Source organism: Colossoma macropomum, unplaced genomic scaffold (assembly GCF_904425465.1).
Source record: "Colossoma macropomum unplaced genomic scaffold, Colossoma_macropomum, whole genome shotgun sequence".
In the NCBI taxonomy this organism is placed as follows: domain Eukaryota; kingdom Metazoa; phylum Chordata; class Actinopteri; order Characiformes; family Serrasalmidae; genus Colossoma; species Colossoma macropomum.
In genome coordinates this window covers 38,172,828-38,197,101 of record NW_023494790.1, presented here as the reverse complement: position 1 = coordinate 38,197,101, position 24,274 = coordinate 38,172,828, and the positions used below count along the sequence as shown (strand labels likewise).

Here is a 24,274-nt window from a genome sequence, read left to right as displayed (position 1 = left end):
AGAGTTCTGTTTAGTACATTCTAAAAAAGATGGTTCTTTAGCAGAGGAAATGGTTCTATACAGAACCATGAATGATTTAAGGGTTCTTTGCATGGTGAAATGGTTCTTCAGATTGATGGAGAATGTGCTGTAAATGTTTCTATATAGAACACTTTTTGAAAAGGGTTCCACTATTAATACAAGCCAAAGAACCCTTTTATGATACTATACAGAACCATTTTTGCGGGATTTTACTTTGTGTGTGGTTTTGGCCGGAAAGACGTTGAGCCTCGTTCTCCAGTATCTTCCTAAGTCTGCTCTTAAACATGTTCTTGATAAAGGTCCTGAGAAAAAGTCTGCGTCAGATTCATGTCGTGTTCTTAAAGCACAGAACTGTTTTCACCTTTGTTCTCTTGAGTGTGTGTAGATTCTGTTCTCACCTAAGAACAAACCCCAGATAAGAGAACACTGGTGAGTCAGAGTCTTCGTCAGAGTGGGTTTAAGAAGAAGTTTCTTCCTAAGAACGGTTGGAGAACGAGGTCCAGTGTTTTGTCTGTTTAAAGTCTCCTGGTGGCTTAAATGACCAGAAGAGAAAAGTTAAACCTACAAACAGAAGCTCTCGCGCTCAGGCGTGTTTTCAGTGTTGAGTAATAATGAGTGCAGTGACGCTGTGAGTGAGTGTTTGTAGCCGTTTGTGTTCGGGGGTCTTACCGCATTACAGGCCGTGTTTCTGCTGCAGTCCGAGGCCGAGTCGGCGCTCAGAACATCCCTCAAACTCACCTACACCCCAAACGCGGTTCCCTGCAGTCAGAGGCCGCGCGTGTCGCTGCAGCTTGTTTTCAGAGAAAAGGTTAAAAATGCATGAGTCGTGCTGTTTAAGGCCGACTTAATGGGGAAATTTTCCACGCTACGTGCCGAACGCCAGCGGCCTCGCCGAGGAGGAACAGCGGCGAGAGCCACGGCGTCACAGAGGAGCAGAACCGCACCCACCTTCACTCACTGCTGATTAAGGACACGTCACGACCGCCGTAGAGGAAAATTCCTCTTTCTCCCTCATCGCCGAGCGCGTGAATATGCAGCGACGGCCGGCTCGCTCTCACACGGCCGCTTCATATTCACACGCTGCCTGTTTGCGTCTGAAAATCTGCCCAGAGCTGAGGAGCTATTTCAGATATTCCTCTCGGCCAATCGCGGCACGGACAGAACTGTAAATACGCCATTAGCATGTTCCAAACATGATTGCTTTCACCCCAACCTGCATCTCTTCAGCTCATTAGCTCAGCGGCGGCTGCATTCAGGCCTAATAAGAGCGGCTCTGAAATTCATTACGGTCAGCAAAACGCGGCCTTCGTTAAAACACACACTCGAACCGCAGATCAGCTCCAGGGAAGGTCCACAGGCTGCTCACATGAGGACAACCGAGGTCAGTTCTGTGGTGGTTGTTAGCTTTGACTTATCTTATGTTTCATATTTATTTATTTATTTTTATTTATTTTATTGTTTCCTGCTCCTCTGATCAGAGAGGTACTGGAGAACGAGCCTCAGTAAAACTCTCTCCCTCTTTGATCCCAAAGTGGAAAAAGTCGATACGTTAGCTATAAAGTTTTAACCTACAGGACAAAATCATTACAACCCAGGGAATTCACTACAAACACTACATTTCCCATGGTGCCCCTCAACTTTCCTTCAAATGCTGTACAGCAACTGTTCCCATGCCTTCATGACTGAGTGGCAACTGGGAAGTTTCTGACTTCCAAGCAGGAAAAATCCATTTGAACATTCTTTGTTTTTCCACTTGGAAAGCTTTAATTTACCTTTGACTGGCCACTGAGATGTACGTCACACATATGACCACTGTGTAGTGAGGGGCGGGATATTCAAACAGAAGGCCCTCCCCCTCCGCTAGGTCATCACCAGCCAACTGATCAGCTAGCCATGCAAACTGTCCTGTTACTGAGAAGGTAACTCATATAATGTTTGTGAATAATCGCTTCATATGGCTACAAACTGGTATTGTGCTTTTTGTTGTTAGCCACGTAGCCTAGTTAGCATGCTAATCGTGTAGAACAGATGGAGCAGTTAAAGCCCAGAAAAGGGAAAGTTATGATTTTGAAATATTAAGCATTTTAGAGTAATTTACTGCTGTGGTTTGTTAACAGGTTTGTTTTGGGGGGTTTGAAAAGGGAGACGGTCAGATCGCAGTGATTTCTGGGTCAGTTTAGTTGCTGAAGTGGACGCCAGTGTTCACTCTGTTCCTCTGAAAGCTCATCTAAAAAACTTCACTTCAGCTAATAAAGCAACAGGACGGTCCTTAAGGTGGCGCTGAGATTCCCCCCGAGGAGAAAAGAGGAGGCCAAGTGGACGAAGTCGAGTTAAAACTGAACTGGTCCTGAAATGGGAGGTGAGTTTCTCAAGATCTTCTCCAAGTTGTTAATCATTGATGTCATTGTATGTAATCATTAAAGAAAGAATCAAACACATATTTATTTATTATGCCATTGTTCCTTGTGCTGAGATAAACATCCGTATATGTGTTAATGTTAACAATTCACGCATATATATACATATATGTATATATGTTACAGGCTTTATTATAGAGAAGACTTTGGTGTAATGTTAACTGTATCATATTTTGCTAGCACATATTGCTAGCAGTGCACAGCATGATCCACGCAGTGTACTGGCAGGCTGAGCTTATTCTATTATATTCTTTTTATGTGAGGAGAGAAGAAGCAGGGGCTTGATAACCAACACTAAAGGCTGTATTATTCCTGCTATCAGATTTTATTCACTTTCATTTTATTAACTTTAAATATTTAGTGTATAAAGTTATTAAAGCCTGAGATATTTTCTTAAACACTAAAGTTATGCTAACATAGCAGAGTGACATCATTACTGTGTGTGCCGCCTCTTCTGTACACAAAGCCAGGCTATTACTGTCGTTGATCAGCTGCTGTTTTTGAATTATAATTATCGTGTCATGTTAACTTTGCTATAAGTTTTATTGTTGAGCCCTTTTGACGTTTGTCTTGTATGAGGAGGAGAGGAGAAGCAGGGCTTCGCTACCCAACACTAACAGGCTGTATCAGTTCTGTAATCAGAATAAAATCCTCATGATGAACACAACACACTTACAGTTACTTTGTCTGTCAGTGGCAGTGCTATAAACATCCACCGGTTACACTCAGCCACCCTCTGCACTGTTTACTGAGGCTGCAGGGTTTTATGCACCTGTTAGTGATGAATGTGGCTAAAAGAGCCCAAACCCACTGATTAGAAGAAGTGTCCACACACTTTTGGTGCTTTTAGTAATGAAAAACTTTCTGATCAGGCATACATTTGCATATTTTTGATGCTTTGGCCCTTCCAGACCACACTGAAGGAGCAATGTTAAACACCGGAGTGCTGTCTGGTGGTTTGAGCTCAACAGTCACTCCCTCCCTCTGCTGTGATGAGAACTGTCTCTGTGTAAATTCTGAGCCGCGTCGTTCTTCCAGGAACGACTGGGAAGCAGCGCAGTGTTTCCTTTCGTGTGAAAGTGCTCGTGAGAACGCTGCAGTTGGCTCAGACTGCTGAGCTGTGGGTACAGTTTTCACAAAACCATCCGTCATACCTGCGAGCACAAAGGCCTCCGCACTTCAATCAGACTGCGTCTTTCTCAGAACGATAGAGCTGAAGTGCAGCAGGAGCAGAACCGTAAAGACTGAAGGGGAACAGAGTTTCTGCAGAACTCAGTCAGTGAGATGTAAGCAGAGTCATTCAGAGTGGTTTGAGTGTAGAGACTCAGATTTCTTTACAGTGGTGGTGATAGGAACCAGGGGTCGCCATGACTACAACACAAATATAGACATTTTATTTATTATCCAGAACCACCAGTGAACCTACACGAGTCTTCTGAGTCTATATGGAATGTTGATGATGGAAAATAGTGGAAAATTGATCAAAATGAGTCTCACAACAAATAGATTTTAGATCAAAATCTTCTCAGAAAACAGTCATTAATCAGTGTCTCAGTCATCAGGCAGTGAATTCATAACCATTTCATGTAGGAACTTTCTGTGAGGGAGCTTTTAGAGGTGGACGTCTGGTTCCTATCACCACCACTGTGAACAGTTCTGACTCGGTAAGTTTCTCTAGAACAGAGCGTTTCACACCAAACCACTCTGAATGACTTTAATCTTAACCATTCAATTATGCAGGAATTTTGACAAATCTGTGGAGTTCCCCTTTAAGTTCATTGTCAGTATATTGTCATTATACATGCACACAAGTATAGAACAAAACAAACAGTCCCATCAGTCCCAGTGAGGCTCAGAGCAGCTGCACACATAATGATCTGAATATAAACATCGATTATTCTGAGCAGCTCTTGGCAGCTGGACTACAGTGAGTCTCCTGGGTTAAAGGAACCATGCAGTTCATGCAGAACTCAAACGGTTCATCAGAAGATCTTCAACTTCTATCATTCACAACAGCACACAACATCATAAACCTGCTGAAAAAGGATCTTTAGAACCCATTAGGTTTCAAAATTGGCTTAATGGTTTCCAACAGAAACCAAACCATTTGCATGATTAAAGCGTTCTTTGCGTGGTGAAAGAGTTCTTCAGACTGATGAACGATGCGCTGTAGTTGGTTCTGTATAGAACATTTTTGAAAGGTTCTGTTTAGCACCAAAAATGGTTCTTCTATTGTTACAAGCTTGAAATTGTAACAATATAAGAGCACTTTTTGGTGCTAAATAGAACCCTTTTCAAAAAGGTTCTATATAGACCTCTAGATGAACATTTTCACGGTTTAAAGACTAAACCCCCCCTTCTTGTAATGATTATCACAGAATAGAGACGCTCGCAGATGAAGGAAGACAAGCAGGCTTTAATGATGAAGTCAAAATCCAAAATCATTATCAAAAACAGGCAAAAAGGTCAAAACACCAAAAACAGAGATCCAGGGCAAACAATCCAACGGGCAAATCAAAAATCAGAGTCAGATAAACGAGAATGCAAGTCATACACGGTAATCAACACAATAGAAAGAACGCTCAGTAGTTTGCAGATGAAACAATACCTCACAACTAACTACTGCTAAAGCCTGGGCTTAAAAGCTAAACTGACGAGGTCATGTGATCATAGATACAGGTGCAGCACATTAAAACTCAGGCGATCTTGAACGCTGATAGGAGCGTGTGTGGAGACCATCAACCAGCTGATCTCCCAGTGTATTCTGTGAGATGAAGTCCATGTGTGTATCAGGGTTTGTAGGAAGTGATAAAGTCACATGATCGCCCAGAGGATTCTGGGAGATCAAGTTTGTTGCCTCGCTAGTGACATTCGTGACACTTCTGATGATGCATCTTGAAGGTGGGAGGAGCTACTGAAGCAGCTACAGCTGCTTTGATGGTGAAATATTATTTTTTGCCCCAGAAGCTAAAGTTACTGCTAGGAAACTGAATATTACGTCTGTATTTATTAGCGTGTACATCAGTGGCTATGCTGGCAGTCTTTATTATTCACCAATGTTTGTATGAAGTATGTGTATAATGCCTGCTGGGTAATGTAGTGAGAGAATGAACAAAAACATGAAAATCATAAACTCTGTCTCGGTGATGAGGCTGAGAGGTGCATCGCTGAGCTACAGGATGTTACATAACAGCACGACAAACAATAATAAACTTTAGTTTTAGGCTGGAATGCCCCTTTAAGCATCCCAGATCTTTAGAGAACATTCCCACTTGGTCAGCTTTCATAGGATGTTAAGTAACATCCCAGTTCTGTGTCTTAGAGGTCATCACATGGTTTAGAGGCGGGGGGGGTGTGGGGGGCGTTTAAGGTTGTTTATTTGTTTTTAAGGTAATGTGACACTCAGATCCTCAGAATCCGTCATCAAACTTGCTCTGCCGTCTGCTGGTCACTCATATGACCAGTTCTACCCAGAATAGTTTTGGTTCAGGAGCTTTTATTAGCATTAGCATCCAAATAAGGTGTTTTCACAACATCCAAGGCAGCCCTGTATTCCAGGTAGTTTCAGAGGAAACAGAGCCTACTGTATGGTTTACAATTAGAGACTAAATTAGCCTTAAAATCTCAAAGCTGCACCAAAACAAACAGGCATAGCATCTGTGGGTAAAAGCACAAGCAGATGGAGCTGCTGTTTAATTCTATCTTCCATATGCTGATCTTAATGCTTCATATTTCTGCACTACCTGAATGCAATGTTGTGTTTTTGGGCTGGCGCTCTGCCATGTGGGTAAACAAGCTAGCTAATCTGTGGCCTAGCTAACAGATGTCGAGGATTAGCTCACTGATGACTGTTCCAAAGAAAAGGTTGCTGATCAAGGATCTCCAAAACAAACCAGTGGAATTCTCCGGAGCTCTCAGGCCGCAGGATGAGCTCTTCCATCTTCCCTCCGCTGACTGTTTTGTTGTCAGTAAGGGACAGCACGAGTGTCATCTTCTGTAAATGACGACAGCCGCAATAAAAGCAGCCGTGTGGAAAGTCAGAGGTGTGTGTAAGTGGTGTGCACAGTAGGTCATTCCTGCTGAGAAATCAGGGGCATAACACATAAAGTGCTCTGATTGGCTGGCCGGCGTCTCCGAAGTGAAGTTTGAGTAGCTTCACCTCGAGCTATAAAAGCAAAGAGCAAACGCTGGAATGGAAAGAAGGAAAAAAAAGGAACGAAATGGTGGGGAAGGAAATGAGGGAGCGCAGAAAGAGGATCTGATGTTTGTCCATTTATGTATTGGTTTATTCTTCCTTGTTTTCCCGCCTCACATGCTTCTGATTTTCCAGCTAAACAACCCATTCCTTCTCTGTCTGTTTGTCGAAGCTGCGTTATAGTGTTTTATTGTGCTAAGCTGCACCTACACGCCCACGTTAGCCATGTTTCAGAGCAGCGCTGTAGCAGGAACCTGGTGGACAAAACAAAACAAAAAAAAAAATCTAATTTACATTTTAAATTTTCAGCCAAGACAGGTTTGGAGCTTCTTTGGAGCTGCGAGGCTAATGAAGCTAATTTAAGTTTACTAGTTAGCATGGTGCTAACTGCATGCACTAATTTGGCCACACATATTAAATTATGACAGATCTGTCCCACGTCTTTAGATGGACAAACACACTGTGGGACATAATCAAACTGCCATGTTATTTAATGCAGTATGACCCTAAGTGTGGTCAATGTTTCTTTAGTTTTAGCACTGGAGATATGAGGCTAATGTAGCTAACTGCTAGCAGCTAGATAACTTAGCAGACCATGGCTACTTCACTAGTGTGTTCAGGTTAACTAACAGAGTTTCCTAATCTGTGTGCACTTTTATCTTCTCCATATTCTTCTCTCACTTCGTGTCTATAACGAGGATTTAGTATAGGGTGACCAGATGTCCCAGTTTTTGGTGGTCTGTCCTCAGCTGGAGTCCTAATAAAGCCCTGCAGCAGAACAGATTGCCAGACTTGCGCTGTGCTTGTTTTGTCCAGCAGAGGGCGCTGCTGCTCCCTACTGACCACTTCTACCACTCGCTCGCCTAGTTTTAGAGAACACTGCTGTGTAAAACTCCACCAGAAGATCGCAAGAGTCCACTGAATCCACAACATCACCCCAAACGTCTTTTCAGGACTCGAGGTGACCCAGGGGTTTTAGCAGGGGTGGAGTTATGGGGCTGAATCGCTCTACCAGCTGATCGGTGGCTCTGATTCGTACAGACAGACAGTCTACTTGAATGTAGCTACCATGAAACAAACAAACAGAGCATCATTTTTAAACTGCGTCACTTTTTCAGTCTCCATATTTAACATATGGCTTATGCTGATAGCGTCTCTGTCTGTCCAGAACTGGAGCTGCCCAGGGGTGAGTTTAGGGTCTGGATATTGGGCTACAGTCACGGGTCTTTATCTGTAGCCACAGGTCTCTTTTTACTGCCAAAATATTTAATATAAATATGAATTATGGGCTCATACATCCACTGAATCCTTAGTGGTAAATGTATCTCTGCTTCGTCGCTGCCTGAGCCGCTAGACTTACTGACTTTTGAGGCCCTTTTTACTGAGCGGCTTTATTTCTGAAAGTAAATAAACCTGGAACTGTCCTTTTTTATTTCATAGATAAAAACATTGTATATTTTAATGATATATTGACCACCAAAATGAAAATGTCCCCATTTTGATAAAAATCTGGTCACCTTAATTAAGCAGTTGAGGAGGGTCTGCAGAATTAACCCCTAAAATACTATACATACAGACGTGGTTGTGACACTCGCAGTTTAACTGTGTGTTCTTGAGTAACCAGCCCAAAACACTACAGTAAGAGGACAGTGGTCAACTGTTGGCCCGCTGACAGCAAAGCTGGCAGCCCACCAGCTTTTTGCTCAGCGTTTTCCAGACGGCCCTCCAGTGGTTAAGCAGAACGTCATACAAAATTCCACTTTTAATCGCTCATTTTCCACTCACAGTCCAATTTACTGATTTTTCCTTCATTTTAAAGATTAAAAACTAGTTAGACCTCATGTGTAGGACAGTACTCTGGGTGGTCCGAGGGTGGTCCAGCAGTGGTACAGTCAGCGGGGTGGCACCCTCTCCAGTCAACAGTCCGATATATGATGCTATATGGGCTCCGGGAATTCTTCTGACTTTCCCGATGACCCACTGTAGTCCGTGTTTTTAGAGAATATCCTGCTTGGAAAAAACAGCAGAGACCAGCACGGCTGCTCACCAGCAAAACCAGCTGATGCTGTGTTTTGGATGCTGATATGCTGGTCAACCAGTATGACCATGCTGGGTGACCAGATAAATCAACCTCAGGCCAGGAGGAGTTTTTTCAGCAGGGCGGTGTGTAACACAGCACAGGAAGGCACGACTGTTTGGCTGTGTTCTTCTCTTTTTGGGATTATTTTGGTCTAAAAAAAAAAACCTAAAGCGCTGAATCAAAGATGTGACCAATCACAGAGCAGAACTGACATCACCAACAAAACAATGACATTAAACACAAAAAGGGGATTATTAACTAAAAATGAACAGCTTAAATGTAACTAAGTAGAAAGTGATCCGTTCACTCGTAATACAGAATAAAGTGTTATGAATTGAAAACACTCCATCAGTGTTTTACTGAAATACAGGTACTCGAGTCAGTGTAACGAGTCACTGCAGCCTCAGTGTGTAAACTATCATCATTTGGATGGACTGAGTGAATTATTGCTGTAATAAAGTAAAAAATATCCTGTTTGCAGTGCTGCTCACAGAGATGCTGTATATACTGAGGGATCTTACGCACATCGCTGTCTTTCATAACCCTACAGGGACGCACTGACGCATCCGGCCTTCCTACATCCTCTACTCCCTCTCTCCCTCTCTCTCTCTCTCTCTCTGTCTCTCTCCCCCTTTCTCTCTCTCTCTGTCGTGTCATGTATGTATGTTCTGCTTGTTTTTGCTCTATATTTACAGTGTGGGGTGGGTTACAGTCACAGTGCGTCTCTCTGTATCTGAGCTCCTCTGAAGTCGTGACCTTCTGTATTGGTTCATCTCGGCTTGACCGCACGTCTGCAGCAAATCTTTGTGTGTATTAAGAATAATTTAATTAATTTAAATAAAATGGAATAAAGTACATACTTAAATATTATGATTCTTCAAGAGTTCTTTAATAAAAAAATTATACTATGTAGAACCATAAACACTCAAAGAACCCTTTACATGCTTACATTGTTCATCAGATTATTGGAGAATGTGCTGTATATGGTTCGATATAGAACCAAAAAGGATTCTTATATTGTAACAAGTCTTACATTGTAAACAATAGAAGAACCCTTTTTTGATGCTCTATAGAACCACATATGGCACAAAGTATATACACCGTATGTCTGAGCGTGTCTCCAGAGCTTCTTCTGAAATGAAGGTGTTGATAGTGAGTCTGTGCTGCAGTAACAGCCTCTACTCTTCTGGGAAGGCTCTACACTAGATGTTGAACATTGCTGTTATGATTTGATGGAGCATTAGTGAGGTCAGGTACTGATGTTGGATGGTCAGCTCTGGGTCACTCCAACTCATCCCAAAGGTATTGGATGGAGCTCCATCACTCCAGAGAACACAGTTCTACTGCTCCACAGCCCAATGCTGGGGGGCTTTATACCCCTCTAGCCCACTCTTGGCACTGGGCATTGAGACCTTAGGATCAGGTGCAGCTGCTCCAGAGTGTCCCATTCTATTGGTCAGTGCTTTTCTATGGAGATTACACAAGCTGTGTCTGCAGTGAGTGACCTGAAAGTATTTGGACTCACTCAGTAGCAGGAGCATCCAGACACTTTTGGTTATGTAGTGTACCTGCAGATTCTCCTCTCATAAACTGAGCCGTCCCTGCGGGTCAGTGGGTCAGGCAGGTGACGCTGCACTGGGCTCAGCCTGTAACAGCCACACTGATTTGTTTACTCACATAATTAACACTGGAGTGTTTTCAAATATGAATGTGTTCACTTCTAAAAATCATCCGCTCTTTATTCAGATGATATTCAGATGACTTTAGCTCCCCACGCCGATGTTCTAACTCTCTCACACTCTCACACTCACTATAGGCTTTGAAAAACACCCCAGCTTGCTTTGTGTTTTGAACTTTTACATTAATTGCAGCCTGTTAGCACTAATAAAGTTATAATATGAGGATTAGCATTAATGAATTTAATCAATAAGCATTAATTAAATAAATTAGCTTTAATAACGTTAAATTGTCTGCATGAATACATTAATAAATTATAAGTAATTGAGTAAGTTAACATTAATCATGTTAATTATTCAGCATGAATAAAATAATACATAAATTCAAATTACAGCAAATAGACGTATAACAGGAGTATAAATCTGCACAGCTGATTGAAGATCAGCTCATGCTGAGCTCTGTGCAGTGTGCAGGTATTTATCCTCTGAGTGCAGTTCAGCCTTAGGTGGAGCTCTCAGGTGGAGCTCAGTGGTTCTCTCTGGTGGAGCTCAGTGGGTTCTCTGTGGTGGAGCTCGGTGAGTTCTCTCAGGTGGAGCTCGGTGAGTTCTCTCAGGTGGAGCTCAGTGGTTCTCTCTGGTGGAGCTCAGTGGGTTCTCTGTGGTGGAGCTCGGTGAGTTCTCTCAGGTGGAGCTCAGTGTGTTCTCTCAGGTAGAGCTCAGTTTGTTCTGTCAGGTGGAGCTCAGTGGGTTCTCTCTGGTTCTCCTGGTGGTTTGTGGTCTGTGATGGTCTGAAAGCTGCAGAGCTGCTGTTTCTCCGTCTGGACTCCAGCGGTTGTTTATGACTGATAGGAATGTTTTGTATAGAGACACAGCGCCTCTCAGTGGCCACTGTCATCATTACACACTAGATGTTTATAATATAACCCTTTCATGAGCTCCTTAAAGAACCGATATTCTGCATTTTCTAGCGTTTTATCTCCCCTGAGGTCCAGGTCCAGTGTCTGTGAGGTGGTATGTATTAAAGTGAGTCAGAGTTAATTTCTACGTGATCATCTGTTTTTACTACTGTGCTTTTAAAAGTGATATATTTAAATGAGCTCTGCTTTTTCTGATTGGCTGCCCTGTATTGTGTCTCATTTTAACAGCAGTCTGGGCTGAAACACTAAACTGCTGTAGCTGAATGGGTGGAGCTAACCTGCTGTAGGATGAGTGGGTGGAGCTAACCTGCTGTAGGCTGAATGGGTGGACCTAACCTGATATAGGCTGAGTGGGTGGAGCCAACCTGCTGTAGGCTGAGTGGGTGGGGCTAAACTGCTGTAGGCTGGATGGGTGGAGCTAAACTGCTGACATCACAATGAATTCAAAACAGGCTGCAGTTTAGTTTCTATAGATGAACTGTATATACTGGTGAGTGAATCTTGAACAAACTAAACTATTCTTATTCCAAAAGTGAGAGAAATTTGATTTTCTGTGGTTTTGGCCCTTTAAGCCCTCTTTGGGATCTCTTTAGAAAATATTAATCAATATTAGCACAGACAGTCATATTCACTGTGTAATAACCACGTTATACATCATTGTATATGTTGGTACACAGTTATGGAAATGCACCATAGGTCCAAAAGTATACAGACAGTCCTGCTAATAGAGAGTTCAGCTACTTTAATAAACTGTTAATAACCGTAAATTTCAGCGGGAATGTCTGATTGATGAGAATAACGAGCCTCACTCACAGTGAACTGACATCAGTCTTTATTTAAAAAACTGTAACTGAGTGGCTTTGATCTCTTTCCTCCTCGTGCAGGTTGACATACACATAGTTAGAGCACCAAAACACATTCACAGACAACATAAGTCACTCGCTCTCTCTCCCAGAGCAGTGATGTCATCACAGCTGTCAATCAAGTCTGCGACAAACATACTGCGTCACGTTCACATCAGAGCGTCGGATCATCTCCAGCAGCACAACATGAAGACTGCAGCAGCCTGTTACTCCAAACTCTGAACAACCAAACCTTCACATCGTTCATCATCAAACGCATGAAATCAATCAGATCATATCTGCACTGTTTAAAGGGGAATTCCACCCAAAGTTTATATTTTCAACATAATTCAATGGTCAAGATGTAAACAAAGTCATTTGACTTACAGACTCAGATGTCTTTACAGTGGTGGTGATAGGAACCAGGGGTCGCCATGACTACAACACAAATATAGACATTTTATTTACTATCCAGAACCACCAGTGAACCTACACGAGTCTTCTGAGTTTATATGAATGTTGATGATGGAAAATAGTGGAAAATCTGAAATAATAAGTTTTCTTTGGGGACTATTTTATCTTACAGCGACCTGTATGTATATTAAAGGGCCAATATCCTACATTTTTCTTCTCCCAGAGGTCCACTTAGAACATTTGTGTTGTTTTCAGTACTGAATTGAACTGGCTATTTTTGTTACTGTGCCTTTAAGACTGATATATGCAAATCAGCTCTGTTCTGATTTGCTGCCCTGTATTGTTTTTATAGGCTGAATGGGTGGGGCTAAACTACTGTAGACCCAATGGGTGGGGCTAATCTTCTTAAAACTATCATAAAACAGTGTCTCAGTCATCAGGCAGTGAATTCATAACCATTTCATGTAGGAACTTTCTGTGAGGGAGCTTTTAGAGGTGGACATCTGGTTCCTATCACCACCACTGTGAACAGTTCTGACTCGGTAAGTTTATCTAGAACGGAGCGTTTCACACCAAACCACTCTGAACCACTCTGTTTACATCTTAACCACTAAATTATGCTGGAATTTTGGAAAATCGGTGGAATTCCCCTTTGAGACATGTCCTTTCTTGCGTTAAGGGACAGTCAGTAAAGTTTGGCTGTCAGAACTGCAGAATAAACACTTCTCTTTATACACAAACAAAAACCATTAAAAACTAAAAATAGCACTTCAAGTTTTGAATAAAAGTCATTATTAATTATCATTAATCACCAATTAGCATCCTAATTATGTGCAACACATTAGAGAAAAGAAAAGTAATAAAAAAATGAATTATGATTTACAAGAACATGATAAAACATTTCAATTCTACTCGTAAATATAGCTCAGCTGTGTAACAGAATAACAGAGCTATAAACTCTCATCGTCCTGAATGAATAAAGTCTCCGCTCTGTTTACTCATTAGAACGTTTAGGACGACGAGGATGCAGTTTATAATGAACTCTATTAGCACTTTTCTATGCCGCAGCACCACTTTGGCACCACTGTGTGCTTTTGATTGTATAACTGGTTCTCCGAGAGCTCCTGAGAACTCTGACTAATAGCAGCACCGTTACTGATAATGAGCCAAACCCTCGACTGCATCGCTCTGAAATCATTTGCCCCTCAGACACGCACAGGACCCCCGAGACCCACTCAGAGAAACCACATAGGACTGCACAGAGCAGCAGGAACCAGCAGAGAACCCTGTACCATTCAGAGCAGAAACAAAGGCTGGGTTTAGACTTAGTCTGATCTGCAGCACAAAGAGTTTAATCCAAATCTAAATTCAGTCTGAACCAGTAAAACTGCTGTTAGTCTAGCAGGTCAGAATTCAGTAACATTGCAGCTTCACTTTGGACATTTTTTTCCAATTCAGTTAAAAGCAGGGAACAATTTTTACTAGCGTGAATCAAATGGCACTGTAATTCAACATAAGAACATTACGATTATTATTACAATGAGAAAACTTAACATCTACATAGCTACATTTCTACATTTCAGTTCTGATTAAAGAGGAAAAACATTTTAATTCTGAACGGCCGCGTCACATTTAATTCATACTATTAAAAATGGTTCCTCTCATTTAAATTATTTGGGGAAAGCCATAAATTTGTACTGGTGAGAACTGAAAGTATGGCAAAAATTGAATTATGAAATTATGATGAGATTCTGTGCTTTAAATTTCACTTCTTTACTGACACTAACAGCATTTTCACTTTCTCAACCTAAATTTCTGATTATCTCTGCACTGCTCCCTCCTGTGGTCACAATCAACACTGCAACGTAAATGCAAATTAGGCTAAAAAGCAGTTTTGCTGATTTATTGAAATGCTGTAAACTGTTTCAGTGCGTGTGTGTTTAAAGGGAAACTCCTCCAATGTTTCTAAATTCCCCCATAACTCAGTGTGTGAGATGTAAACAGAGAGATTCAGAGTGGTTTGGTGTGAAATGGTTCAGATGTCTTTACAGTGGTGGTGATAGGAAACAGGGGTCGCCATGACTACAACACAAATAAATATAGCCATTTTATTTACTATCCAGAACCACCAGTGAACCTACACGAGTCTTCTGAGTTTATATGGAATGTTGATGATGGAAAATAGTGGAAAATCTGAAATAATAAGTTTTCTTTGGGGACTATTTTGCCTCACAGCGCCCTGCATGTATCCCTCCACCATGAATGGAGTTTAAGTTCTCTAAACTATCAGAAAACAGTGTCTCAGTCATCAGGCAGTGAATTCATAACCATTTCATGTAGGAACTTTCTGTGAGGGAGCTTTTAGAGGTGGACGTCTGGTTCCTATCACCACCACTGTGAGCAGTTCTGACTCGGTAAGTTTCTCTAGAACGGAGCGTTTCACACCAATCCACTCTGAACCGCTCTGATTACATCTTAACCACTTAATTATGCAGGAATTTTGGTAAAAATGGGTGGAGTTCCCCTTGAAGCTCAGTCTGAGCTCAGTGTCTCAGTGCTAAAGGACGTAGGTAGTAAACGTGTGCGTTTGATGTGTTTTCCCTGAAACCTGAGTGATAGAACAGAGGAATGAAGTGAACCTCGGACGACTCTCATTCTCAGTGCTGTAATCTGTCTGTCCACTTTACTCAGAGTCAGTGTGTAGAATATCTGTGCGCTTAAAGGTTAAAGGTTAAAAGGTGTGAAGTGAAGCTACCATGCAGTTTGTGTTCCCTTTGACATGCATGATATTAAAGGAACCCTCAGCCTTCCTCACCCTGATCTCCGTCTGCTGGTCAGACGGTGTGTTTTACAGACTGACCCTCTGAGCTTATTAAAGAGCAGAAACCCGACTTCACTCGTGTGTGATAGAGGTCGATGGGCAGATGCTGAATTCAGTCAGTAAATATTTTCTGTGGAAACATTCATTAAAATGCATTTATAAATAAAGATATAAATAATGTTACCAACACGGCAGTGTGTGGGCGGAGTTTCCACAGGCTCCGCCTGATCGCCATGGATACCAGAAAGCTTTAGGAAAAGCGAAAGTAACCAGAGCTTTAATTCACAAAGCACAACAGCACTGAGCTAAGATCCGACCCCTCCCGTGTTTATGACATCACAAGCCACGAGATCTGGTCCCGGGTCAGTGCGGTGGTTGAGGTTTAGAGACGCTGTGTTGGTCCAGTGTCGGATAATAAGAGCAGCTTTATTAAGGTATTTATTAACGTGTTTATAAACGAATCCGAGCGCTTGTATAACTGATCATATCTCGGACGCTAAAAGTGATTTTTCGGATTTTGTTCGTCCTCTTTTCTAACTTTTGCGTCCAGCGCATTCCAAACTGTTGACTGACGATTCGAGGCGGAGTTAGTGATTCTGAGAATTCTGGGTAAAAAGCATGTATAGATGGATGTAGATTTTTAGATGAGTTGAGGCTCTGGGCTGTGAACAGTACCATCACAGCAGGTGAACTCATCTTAAATCTGATCTATATGTCTAACATTTCTCATGTTGAGGGAGCTGTAAGGGCGTGTTAGGATTATTTAAAGGGCCCATATCCCATATTTTCCTTGTATCACAGGGGCTTTGCCTAGTACAAAGACCACCCCAGACAGAGTTCAGCCACTGTCCACTGACCCAACTGTGAGCATGCGGGTTCTCTGCTCTTTATTACTTCTGGACTGTCCGGTAAAGACACGGCAGACGGAGGTCCTGCTGAGGAGCACTGGAGCGTTCCTGTAAAATAAAATGTGAGGCAGTTTCTGCTCGATGTAAACTCAGAACTTACTGACCGAACCAAGAACTCGACCACAGCTCTGAACTCCTGACAGTGAGGATCAATAGCTGTGATCGCTGGGTGAGACAGTGTGTTATGAAGGGAAGGTGACGGAGGTGAATGAGGCTGCGTCACCCCCGTCACGCCCCCCATCTACTCTGACCGCCAGCCCACCGCTCCTCCTAACGGTCCCAAAGGTCCCGCTGGCGTTTGCTCTGCAGGAGGCCCCTCCAGTCGTCCTCCCAGGAGAGGAGCCGTCGCTGCGCCGGATTGGCCGGGAGGTGCTTGTTGTGGCAGGCGGTGAAGAGAACATGTTCCCAGGCCGGGTTGGGTTCTGCGCCTGGAGGAGGAGATGTTATGGTAAGAATTCTGAGTAATAAGTGCGGTTCTGCAGACCAGGATGGAATCTTAGTCACCGTGGATGTTGGGCTTGTCGTCGATGAGGACATCCCCGGTCACTACCGTCTTGTCTCGGGTCAGAATGATCTGCTCCAGGAAATCCGGGCCCAGGTGCTTCTCCACCCAGGCGAACTGCGGACACAGACACGGTCACAGCGGAGCAGCAGCTTTCATGCACTACGCTCTTAGACATAGACGGTTCTTCAAGGGTTCTTTAGTAAAGAAAATGGTTCTATATAGAACCATGAACACTCAAACAACTCTCTGCAGGATTAAAGGGTTCTTCAGATGTATATGGTTCTATATATAACTTTTTTGAAAAGGGGTCTATAGAACACCAAAAAGGGTTCTTCTATTAATACAAGCCTGACATCGTAACAATAGAAGAACCCTTACAGCACATTTTCCATCAATCTGAAGAACCCTTTCAGGATGCAAAGAACCCTTTAATCATGCAAAAGCTTCTTTCAGTGTCTATGTAGAACCATTTTCTTTACTAAAGAGCCCTTAAAGAACCATCATTTTTAAGTGTGCATGATGTCAATCTTGTAACAATAGTAGAACCCTTTTTGATGCTATGTAGAACCATTTTCAAATAGTTCTATATAGAACCATATACAACACATTCTCCAGCAATCTGAAGAACTATTTAGTGATTCAAAAAACCTGTTAGTCATGCAAAGGGTTCTTTGAGTGTTGATGGTTCGATATAGAACCATTTTCTTTACTAAAGAACTTTAAAAACTGAGCAGACTCTGACTCACCTTCTCGTACGGACAGTACGTGTAGTGTTTGATGGGGCTGGTGCAGATAAAGACGTCTGTACTGCGGGAAGAAGAAACAGCATCTGTTACTCAGCCTGAACACTGTCTGAACGCAGCCTGAACACTGTCTGAACGCAGCCTGAACACTGTCTGAACCCAGCCTGAACACTGTCTGAACCCAGCCTGAACACTGTCTGAACGCAGCCTGAACACTGTCTGAACGCAGCCTGAATGCAGCCTGAACGCAGCCTGAACACTGTCTGAATGCAGCCTGAACACTGTCTGAACGCAGCCTGAACACTGTCTGAATGCAGCCTGAACACTGTCTGAATGCAGCCTGAACGCAGCCTGAACACTGTCTGAATGCAGCCTGAACACTGTCTGAACCCAGCCTGAACACTGTCTGAACCCAGCCTGAACACTGTCTGAACGCAGTCTGAACACTGTCTGAACGCAGTCTGAACACTGTCTGAACGCAGCCTGAACACTGTCTGAACGCAGTCTGAACACTGTCTGAACGCAGCCTAAACACTGTCTGAACGCAGCCTAAACACTGTCTGAACGCAGCCTGAACACTGTCTGAACCCAGCCTGAACACTGTCTGAACACTGTCTGAACGCAGCCTGAACACTGTCTGAACGCAGCCTGAACACTGTCTGAACGCAGCCTGAACACTGTCTGAATGCAGCCTGAACGCAGCCTGAACACTGTCTGAATGCAGCCTGAACGCAGCCTGAACACTGTCTGAACGCAGCCTGAACACTGTCTGAACGCAGCCTGAACACTGTCTGAACCCAGCCTGAACGCAGCCTGAACACTGTCTGAACGCAGCCTGAACACTGTCTGAACGCAGCCTGAACACTGTCTGAATGCAGCCTGAACGCAGCCTGAACACTGTCTGAACGCAGCCTGAACACTGTCTGAACGCAGCCTGAACGCAGCCTGAACACTGTCTGAACGCAGCCTGAACGCAGCCTGAACACTGTCTGAACGCAGCCTGAACACTGTCTGAACGCAGCCTGAACGCAGCCTGAACACTGTCTGAACACAGCCTGAACACTGTCTGAACGCAGCCTGAACGCAGCCTGAACACTGTCTGAACGCAGCCTGAACACTGTCTGAACGCAGCCTGAACACTGTCTGAACGCAGCCTGAATGCAGCCTGAACGCAGCCTGAACACTGTCTGAACGCAGCCTGAACACTGTCTGAACGCAGCCTGAACGCAGCCTGAACGCAGCCTGAACGCAGCCTGAACACTGTCTGAACGCAGCCTGAACACTGTCTGAACCCAGCCTGAACGCAGCCTGAACACTGTCTGAACGCAGCCTGAACACTGTCTGAACGCAGCCTGAACACTGTCTGAACGCAGCCTGAACACTGTCTGAACACTGTCTGAACGCAGCCTGAACACTGTCTGAACGCAGCCTGAACACTGTCTGAACGCAGCCTGAACGCTGTCTGAACACTGTCTGAATGCAGCCTGAACGCAGCCTGAACACTGTCTGAACGCAGCCTGAACGCAGCCTGAACACTGTCTGAACGCAGCCTGAACACTGTCTGAACGCAGCCTGAATGCAGCCTGAACACTGTCTGAACGCAGCCTGAACACTGTCTGAACGCAGCCTGAACACTGTCTGAATGCAGCCTGAACGCAGCCTGAACACTGTCTGAATGCAGCCTGAACGCAGCCTGAACACTGTCTGAACGCAGCCTGAATGCAGCCTGAACGCAGCCTGAACACTGTCTGAATGCAGCCTGGACGCAGCCTGAACACTGTCTGAATGCAGCCTGAACGCAGCCTGAACACTGTCTGAACGCAGCCTGAACGCAGCCTGAACACTGTCTGAACGCAGCCTGAACACTGTCTGAATGCAGCCTGAACGCAGCCTGAACACTGTCTGAACGCAGCCTGAATGCGCAGCCTAAAACGGCTAACACAGCTAAAACGGCTAACGCAACTAACACAGCTAAAACGGCTAACGCGGCTGTCACTCAGAGACAGCAGGTGAGAAGCTCAGCTGGTCCAGCTGGAAATACGAATCACCTGCTGGTTTTTCCTCCATTTCTGGCAGCAATGGATCAAATTCTGACCTGAAATTGTGAATTATGGTGATTAAATACTGTCTTTTCTTCCTCAAATGAGCGACTTTCCTCAGCACTTTCTCAGGCAGTAATAACGAATTATTCCGAGACAGTAAGTTAAAATTATGAGTCCTATTTTGACTCACAGTCAAAATCTTTAGGAAATCAGTCGTTATTTCAGCACACAAAGTCAAAGTCTTACGCTTAAGTTATTTTGACATTCCAAGTCAAATTATTCCATACAATCTGGGCTTCCATACAAAAAGCATATGAGTGAAATGCACTGGTCACATATTTATTTATGTTCATTAAAAAGTGTCTTTGCTCATTTGCATCAGTTCTGTAGTAGATGAAACGTCCGTATGCGGTCAGTGATGAGCAGCTCGCTCAGTGAATCCTGAGGCTCCTTTAAAGAGTAGATCAGTCTGAGCCTCATCCTCCTCAGAGACGAGCTCAACTAATACTAAACTTTACATATCAAACTCTCCATATTTATCTGGACAGCGTCACGGCTTTAACCTGCTTTAACCGGCTTTAACCTGCTTTAACCTGCTTTAACCGGCTTTAACCTGCTTTAACCGGTTTTAACCTGCTTTAACCGGCTTTAACCAGCTTTAACCTGCTTTAACCCGCTTTAACTGACTTTAACCAGCTTTAACCGGCTTTAACTGACTTTAACCTGCTTTAACCCGCTTTAACCAGCTTTAACCCGCTTTAACTGACTTTAACCAGCTTTAACCCGTTTTAACTGACTTTAACCAGCTTTAACCCGCTTTAACCAGCTTTAACCCGCTTTAACTGACTTTAACCAGCTTTAACCCGTTTTAACTGACTTTAACCAGCTTTAACTGACTTTAACCAGCTTTAACCCGCTTTAACCAGCTTTAACCCGCTTTTACTGACTTTAACCAGCTTTAACTGGCTTTAACCCGTTTTAACTGACTTTAACCAGCTTTAACTGACTTTAACCGGCTTTAACCAGCTATAACCTGCTTTAACCAGCTTTAACTGACTTTACCCAGCTATAACCAGCTTTAACCCATTTTAATCTGCTTTAACTGACTTTAACTAGCTTTAACCCGCTTTAACCAGCTTTAACCCACTTTAACCAGCTATAACCAGCTTTAACTCACTTTAACTGACTTTAACCGGCTTTAACTGGCTTTAACCAGCTTTAACTGGCTTTAACTCGCTTTTACTGACTTTAACCAGCTTTAACCTGCTTTAACCCGCTTTAACCAGCTTTACCCTGATTAACTGATGAAGTCTGTCTCTGCTGTACTTACTTCTCCATCCTGGACATTTCCTTCACAGCTTCCACCCCTCCTGGAAGTGGATCCAGCTCTATGAAGAAGTTTTTGGACTCCCAGATGCTGATGGCTTTCTCCTGCAGGACACACAGTCTGTTTACATCACTCAGTTCCGACAGCCAATCAGCGCATTAGATTCACTTACATATAAATAACGTAAATATAATCATATAAATATTGTATATATAAGATTATAGAGTCACATAAATAATAAAGGAATACACACACAGCTCAGAGCTAAACGGCTGTAGGCTGAATGGGTGGAGCTAAACTGCTGTAGGCTGAATGGGCGGAGCTAAACTGCTGTAGACTGAATGGGTGGAGCTAAACTGCTGTAGCTGAATGGGCGGAGCTAAACTGCTGTAGGCTGAATGGGTGGACCTAAACTGCTGTAGGCTGAATGGGTGGAGCTAAACTGCTGTGGGCTGAATGGGTGGAGCTAAACTCCTGTAGGCTGAATGGGCGGAGCTAAACTGCTGTAGACTGAATGGGCGGAGCTAAACTGCTGTGGGCTGAATGGGTGGAGCTAAACTGCTGTAGGCTGAATGGGCGGAGCTAAACTGCTGTAAACTCACGCAAAGGTCGCTCCTCAGCTCTCCGTACTGCGTGGACACCCAGAATCCCCTGCGCTCCTCCAGGCTGATGTAGGGCTCGTGCGGGTACCTCTGCCTGTACTTCTTCAGAAACCCCCCCTCGAAGTCGGCGATGACCCCGTCCATGTCCACCAGCACTCTGAGCCTCCTGCTGGTGTGGATGCTCAGACTGCGGACAGAGGCGGAGCTGCAGATGCGGCGCGCGGCCCGAGCCAGCTGCAGCGGCATAGCGCACTGCTGAAGCGAAAACGAGCCCCTCCGAACAGGCACAGATCCGAACCTGCAGTTCCTCAACAGCCGCTTCTCACTGAGCCTCTCAGACCTGCTGAGGCCTCATTCTGCCGCACCGCTACTGCTGCAGCCTCATGCCTGAAGTTTCAGTGCCGTCTGTTGGCTGCATGCTGGTCAGAGCTGATTCTGAACGCTGACCTCTCTGCCCGCTGCCCCCCTCCCCCGACTCCCCTCCCCCCAACTCAGGAAGCCCGTATCTTTACCTGTTTACAGCGCTGCAGCGGTGCTAATTCGGCAGCCTTGCCGTCTCTGCAGCGGCGCTTTGTCTGATCTAATCAGAGAGCCGAGATTCCGCCTCGGAGTCTCCGCCGCAGCTCCGAACTACCGAGCGCCGCTGTTCGGGTCAAGATAATCTGTGAAGGAGGAGATGCGCCACTCACCTCCGGAAACAAACCTGTCAAAGAGACACAAGAGAGGCGCTACTGCCAATAATATAATGTAATATAAAAGAAAAAAAAAGAAAAGAAAAGAAGAATCATAACAACAAAACAAAACAACAACAATAATAATAATAATAATAATAATAATAATGTATACAAACAATGTGCACAAAGTGTGTATATATAACACCCATTCATATGTCACTGCTGTCAGAACGAAACCTCATGTCTCCAAAATGGCAGCTTTACAGGAGAAAAAACACATACTTTACTTTTCATGTAAGTCAGTGTAATCAGACATTTTCCCAAGTCATTTTGGGCCGTTTCCATTCAATATGAAATTTACACACAGTGTAAAGAGCAACAGGCATTTTCAAGTTAAGTCAAAAACTAAAAAACAGCAATAATGGAGATGCAGGTTTTGTTCTGAAAGGAGTGTATATGTTCTGTTGTCCTGTCTGGACTGTTGGCTAATTTACCACAGCATGATGGATATAAACTGTAGAAACAGACGACATACAAAACCCCTGTTTGTTATTTTTGTGATATGGTATAAGGCAAAAACTACAGAGACAGAGTTCCTCTTACTGACGTCAGCGGGAGTCACTCTCAGTCAGGCTGAAGGCCTTAAAGGCTCCTGATTGGTCACCTTTCACCCAGTTATACACTGATAAAGATACTCAGCTCAGCTCCTGAGCCATCAGAGTGCCGCCATGTCTGGTTGGACAGAATGGAGATAATAAATGAGTTCTTATTTCATCACAGCTTCCTCCTAAAGACCACACCACACACCTCTCAGAGACATGGAGGCCAAAGAACTTTTATTCCTCAGTGTAATATATATTCTATATTACCACTCTGGGCTCTGAGGCTCTGCTCTCGATGTGTTCATCTCTTCTTAAACTCTCCTTTAAAGGCTCTTCATATATCATGATCCTTATATGTTTCATATCTAAATGCTCCGTTATCTTCATCACTACTTTCCAAAACCGCTGCAGCAGAGTCTCCGATGTGGACTGAATGAAGAATGAAGGGTTTCCGGCATGATGGTCAGTGCTTAGTGATTTACTGAGTGTCCATTGGTCAGTTTCACACAGAATGTAGACAAACACACAAATCCACCAGTTCCACATGGTGAGAGGCAGATGACGTGTATCTCAGCCCCTCTTCATAGGCTCATAACTCCAGATGTGAGTCTCGTATGATCTCGTGATAAAATGGAATGGAAAGGGCGACTCTACAGATTCAGGAAGTGTCTGAACTGGATTTCTGAGCTGGATCATCACAAAGAAACAGACACAGATATAGAAACAGAGAATTTGATGCAGGGGTGAGTTCGTCAACCCCACAGGGTTAATAAGATTAAAAATGATTATAGGAGATTATCTATATTCCTTCAGCATTTATTGTATATATCTCACATATTCTGTCTCTTCCTAATTATGTTGGTAGTTAATCTAATGTGTAATTCCTTTATTCCAGCTCCAAGTCTTAACCAAAGGAAGAGCAGCTCGGATGTATCTATTTGGAGAGAGCAGTCCTGATTGGACAGTTGTCGATTACTACAATACTTACAGATTAGAAATATTTTTGTACGTTTTTATTTAACAGAAATCATTAGGCCTTCTCTGAAGATTAAAAAAAACTGAAAGAAATTAGTTTAACAAAGCTTATCGGTGTCTCTGATAAAATGCTCTGATGATTAACAGCATATTTTATATGTAAGCCAACAAAAACAGTTTACTGGTACTTGAACTTATTTCATTACAGAGGTTATTTGTTTAGCTGCTTTACCAGCGCTCTGGTTCCCCTGCAGGCCGCAGACAGTGGACCATCTTCCTGAGTAAAACATCTTTGGTGAAACGCTCTTTGGCTGGGAAGTGTTTGATTCGTACTTCCTGTAAGATTTAAAGAAGCTGAAATAGATAAGTAGCGCTGTAAAATGGGAATTATTGTTATTATTATTATTATTATTATTATTATTATTTATTATTATCTTTATATCTGACTGATAAACCGGAAAATGTTTGTTTATTAAAAAAGCTCTTTATTTCAAGAGCACTGCAACATAAACA

The 24,274-nt window shown here is 43.4% G+C and overlaps 1 protein-coding gene across 1 annotated transcript; it reads right to left on the bottom strand.

Moving 5' to 3' along the window:
• Positions 1 to 14,954: 14,954 nt before the first annotated feature.
• On the bottom strand, positions 14,955 to 22,208 carry LOC118809773 (5'(3')-deoxyribonucleotidase, mitochondrial-like). Its single transcript, XM_036573332.1, has 5 exons — positions 21,511 to 22,208; positions 20,912 to 21,012; positions 17,543 to 17,603; positions 16,796 to 16,910; positions 14,955 to 16,719 (listed from the first exon to the last, which is right to left on the bottom strand). The coding sequence occupies exons 1-5, from the start codon at positions 21,754 to 21,756 to the stop codon at positions 16,562 to 16,564; spliced, it is 681 nt and encodes a 226-aa protein (XP_036429225.1). The 5' UTR covers positions 21,757 to 22,208; the 3' UTR covers positions 14,955 to 16,561.
• Positions 22,209 to 24,274: the final 2,066 nt, after the last annotated feature.

Coding starts and splice junctions, on each gene's coding strand:
- LOC118809773 (XM_036573332.1), bottom strand. CDS start 21,756: ATGCCGCTGCAGCTGGCTCGGGCCGCGCGCCGCATCTGCAGCTCCGCC. Junction 21,013..21,510: donor AGCTGAGGAGCGACCTTTGC/GTGAGTTTACAG, acceptor TGTGTCCTGCAG/GAGAAAGCCATCAGCATCTG. Junction 16,911..17,542: donor CGTACTGTCCGTACGAGAAG/GTGAGTCAGAGT, acceptor CTGTGTCCGCAG/TTCGCCTGGGTGGAGAAGCA.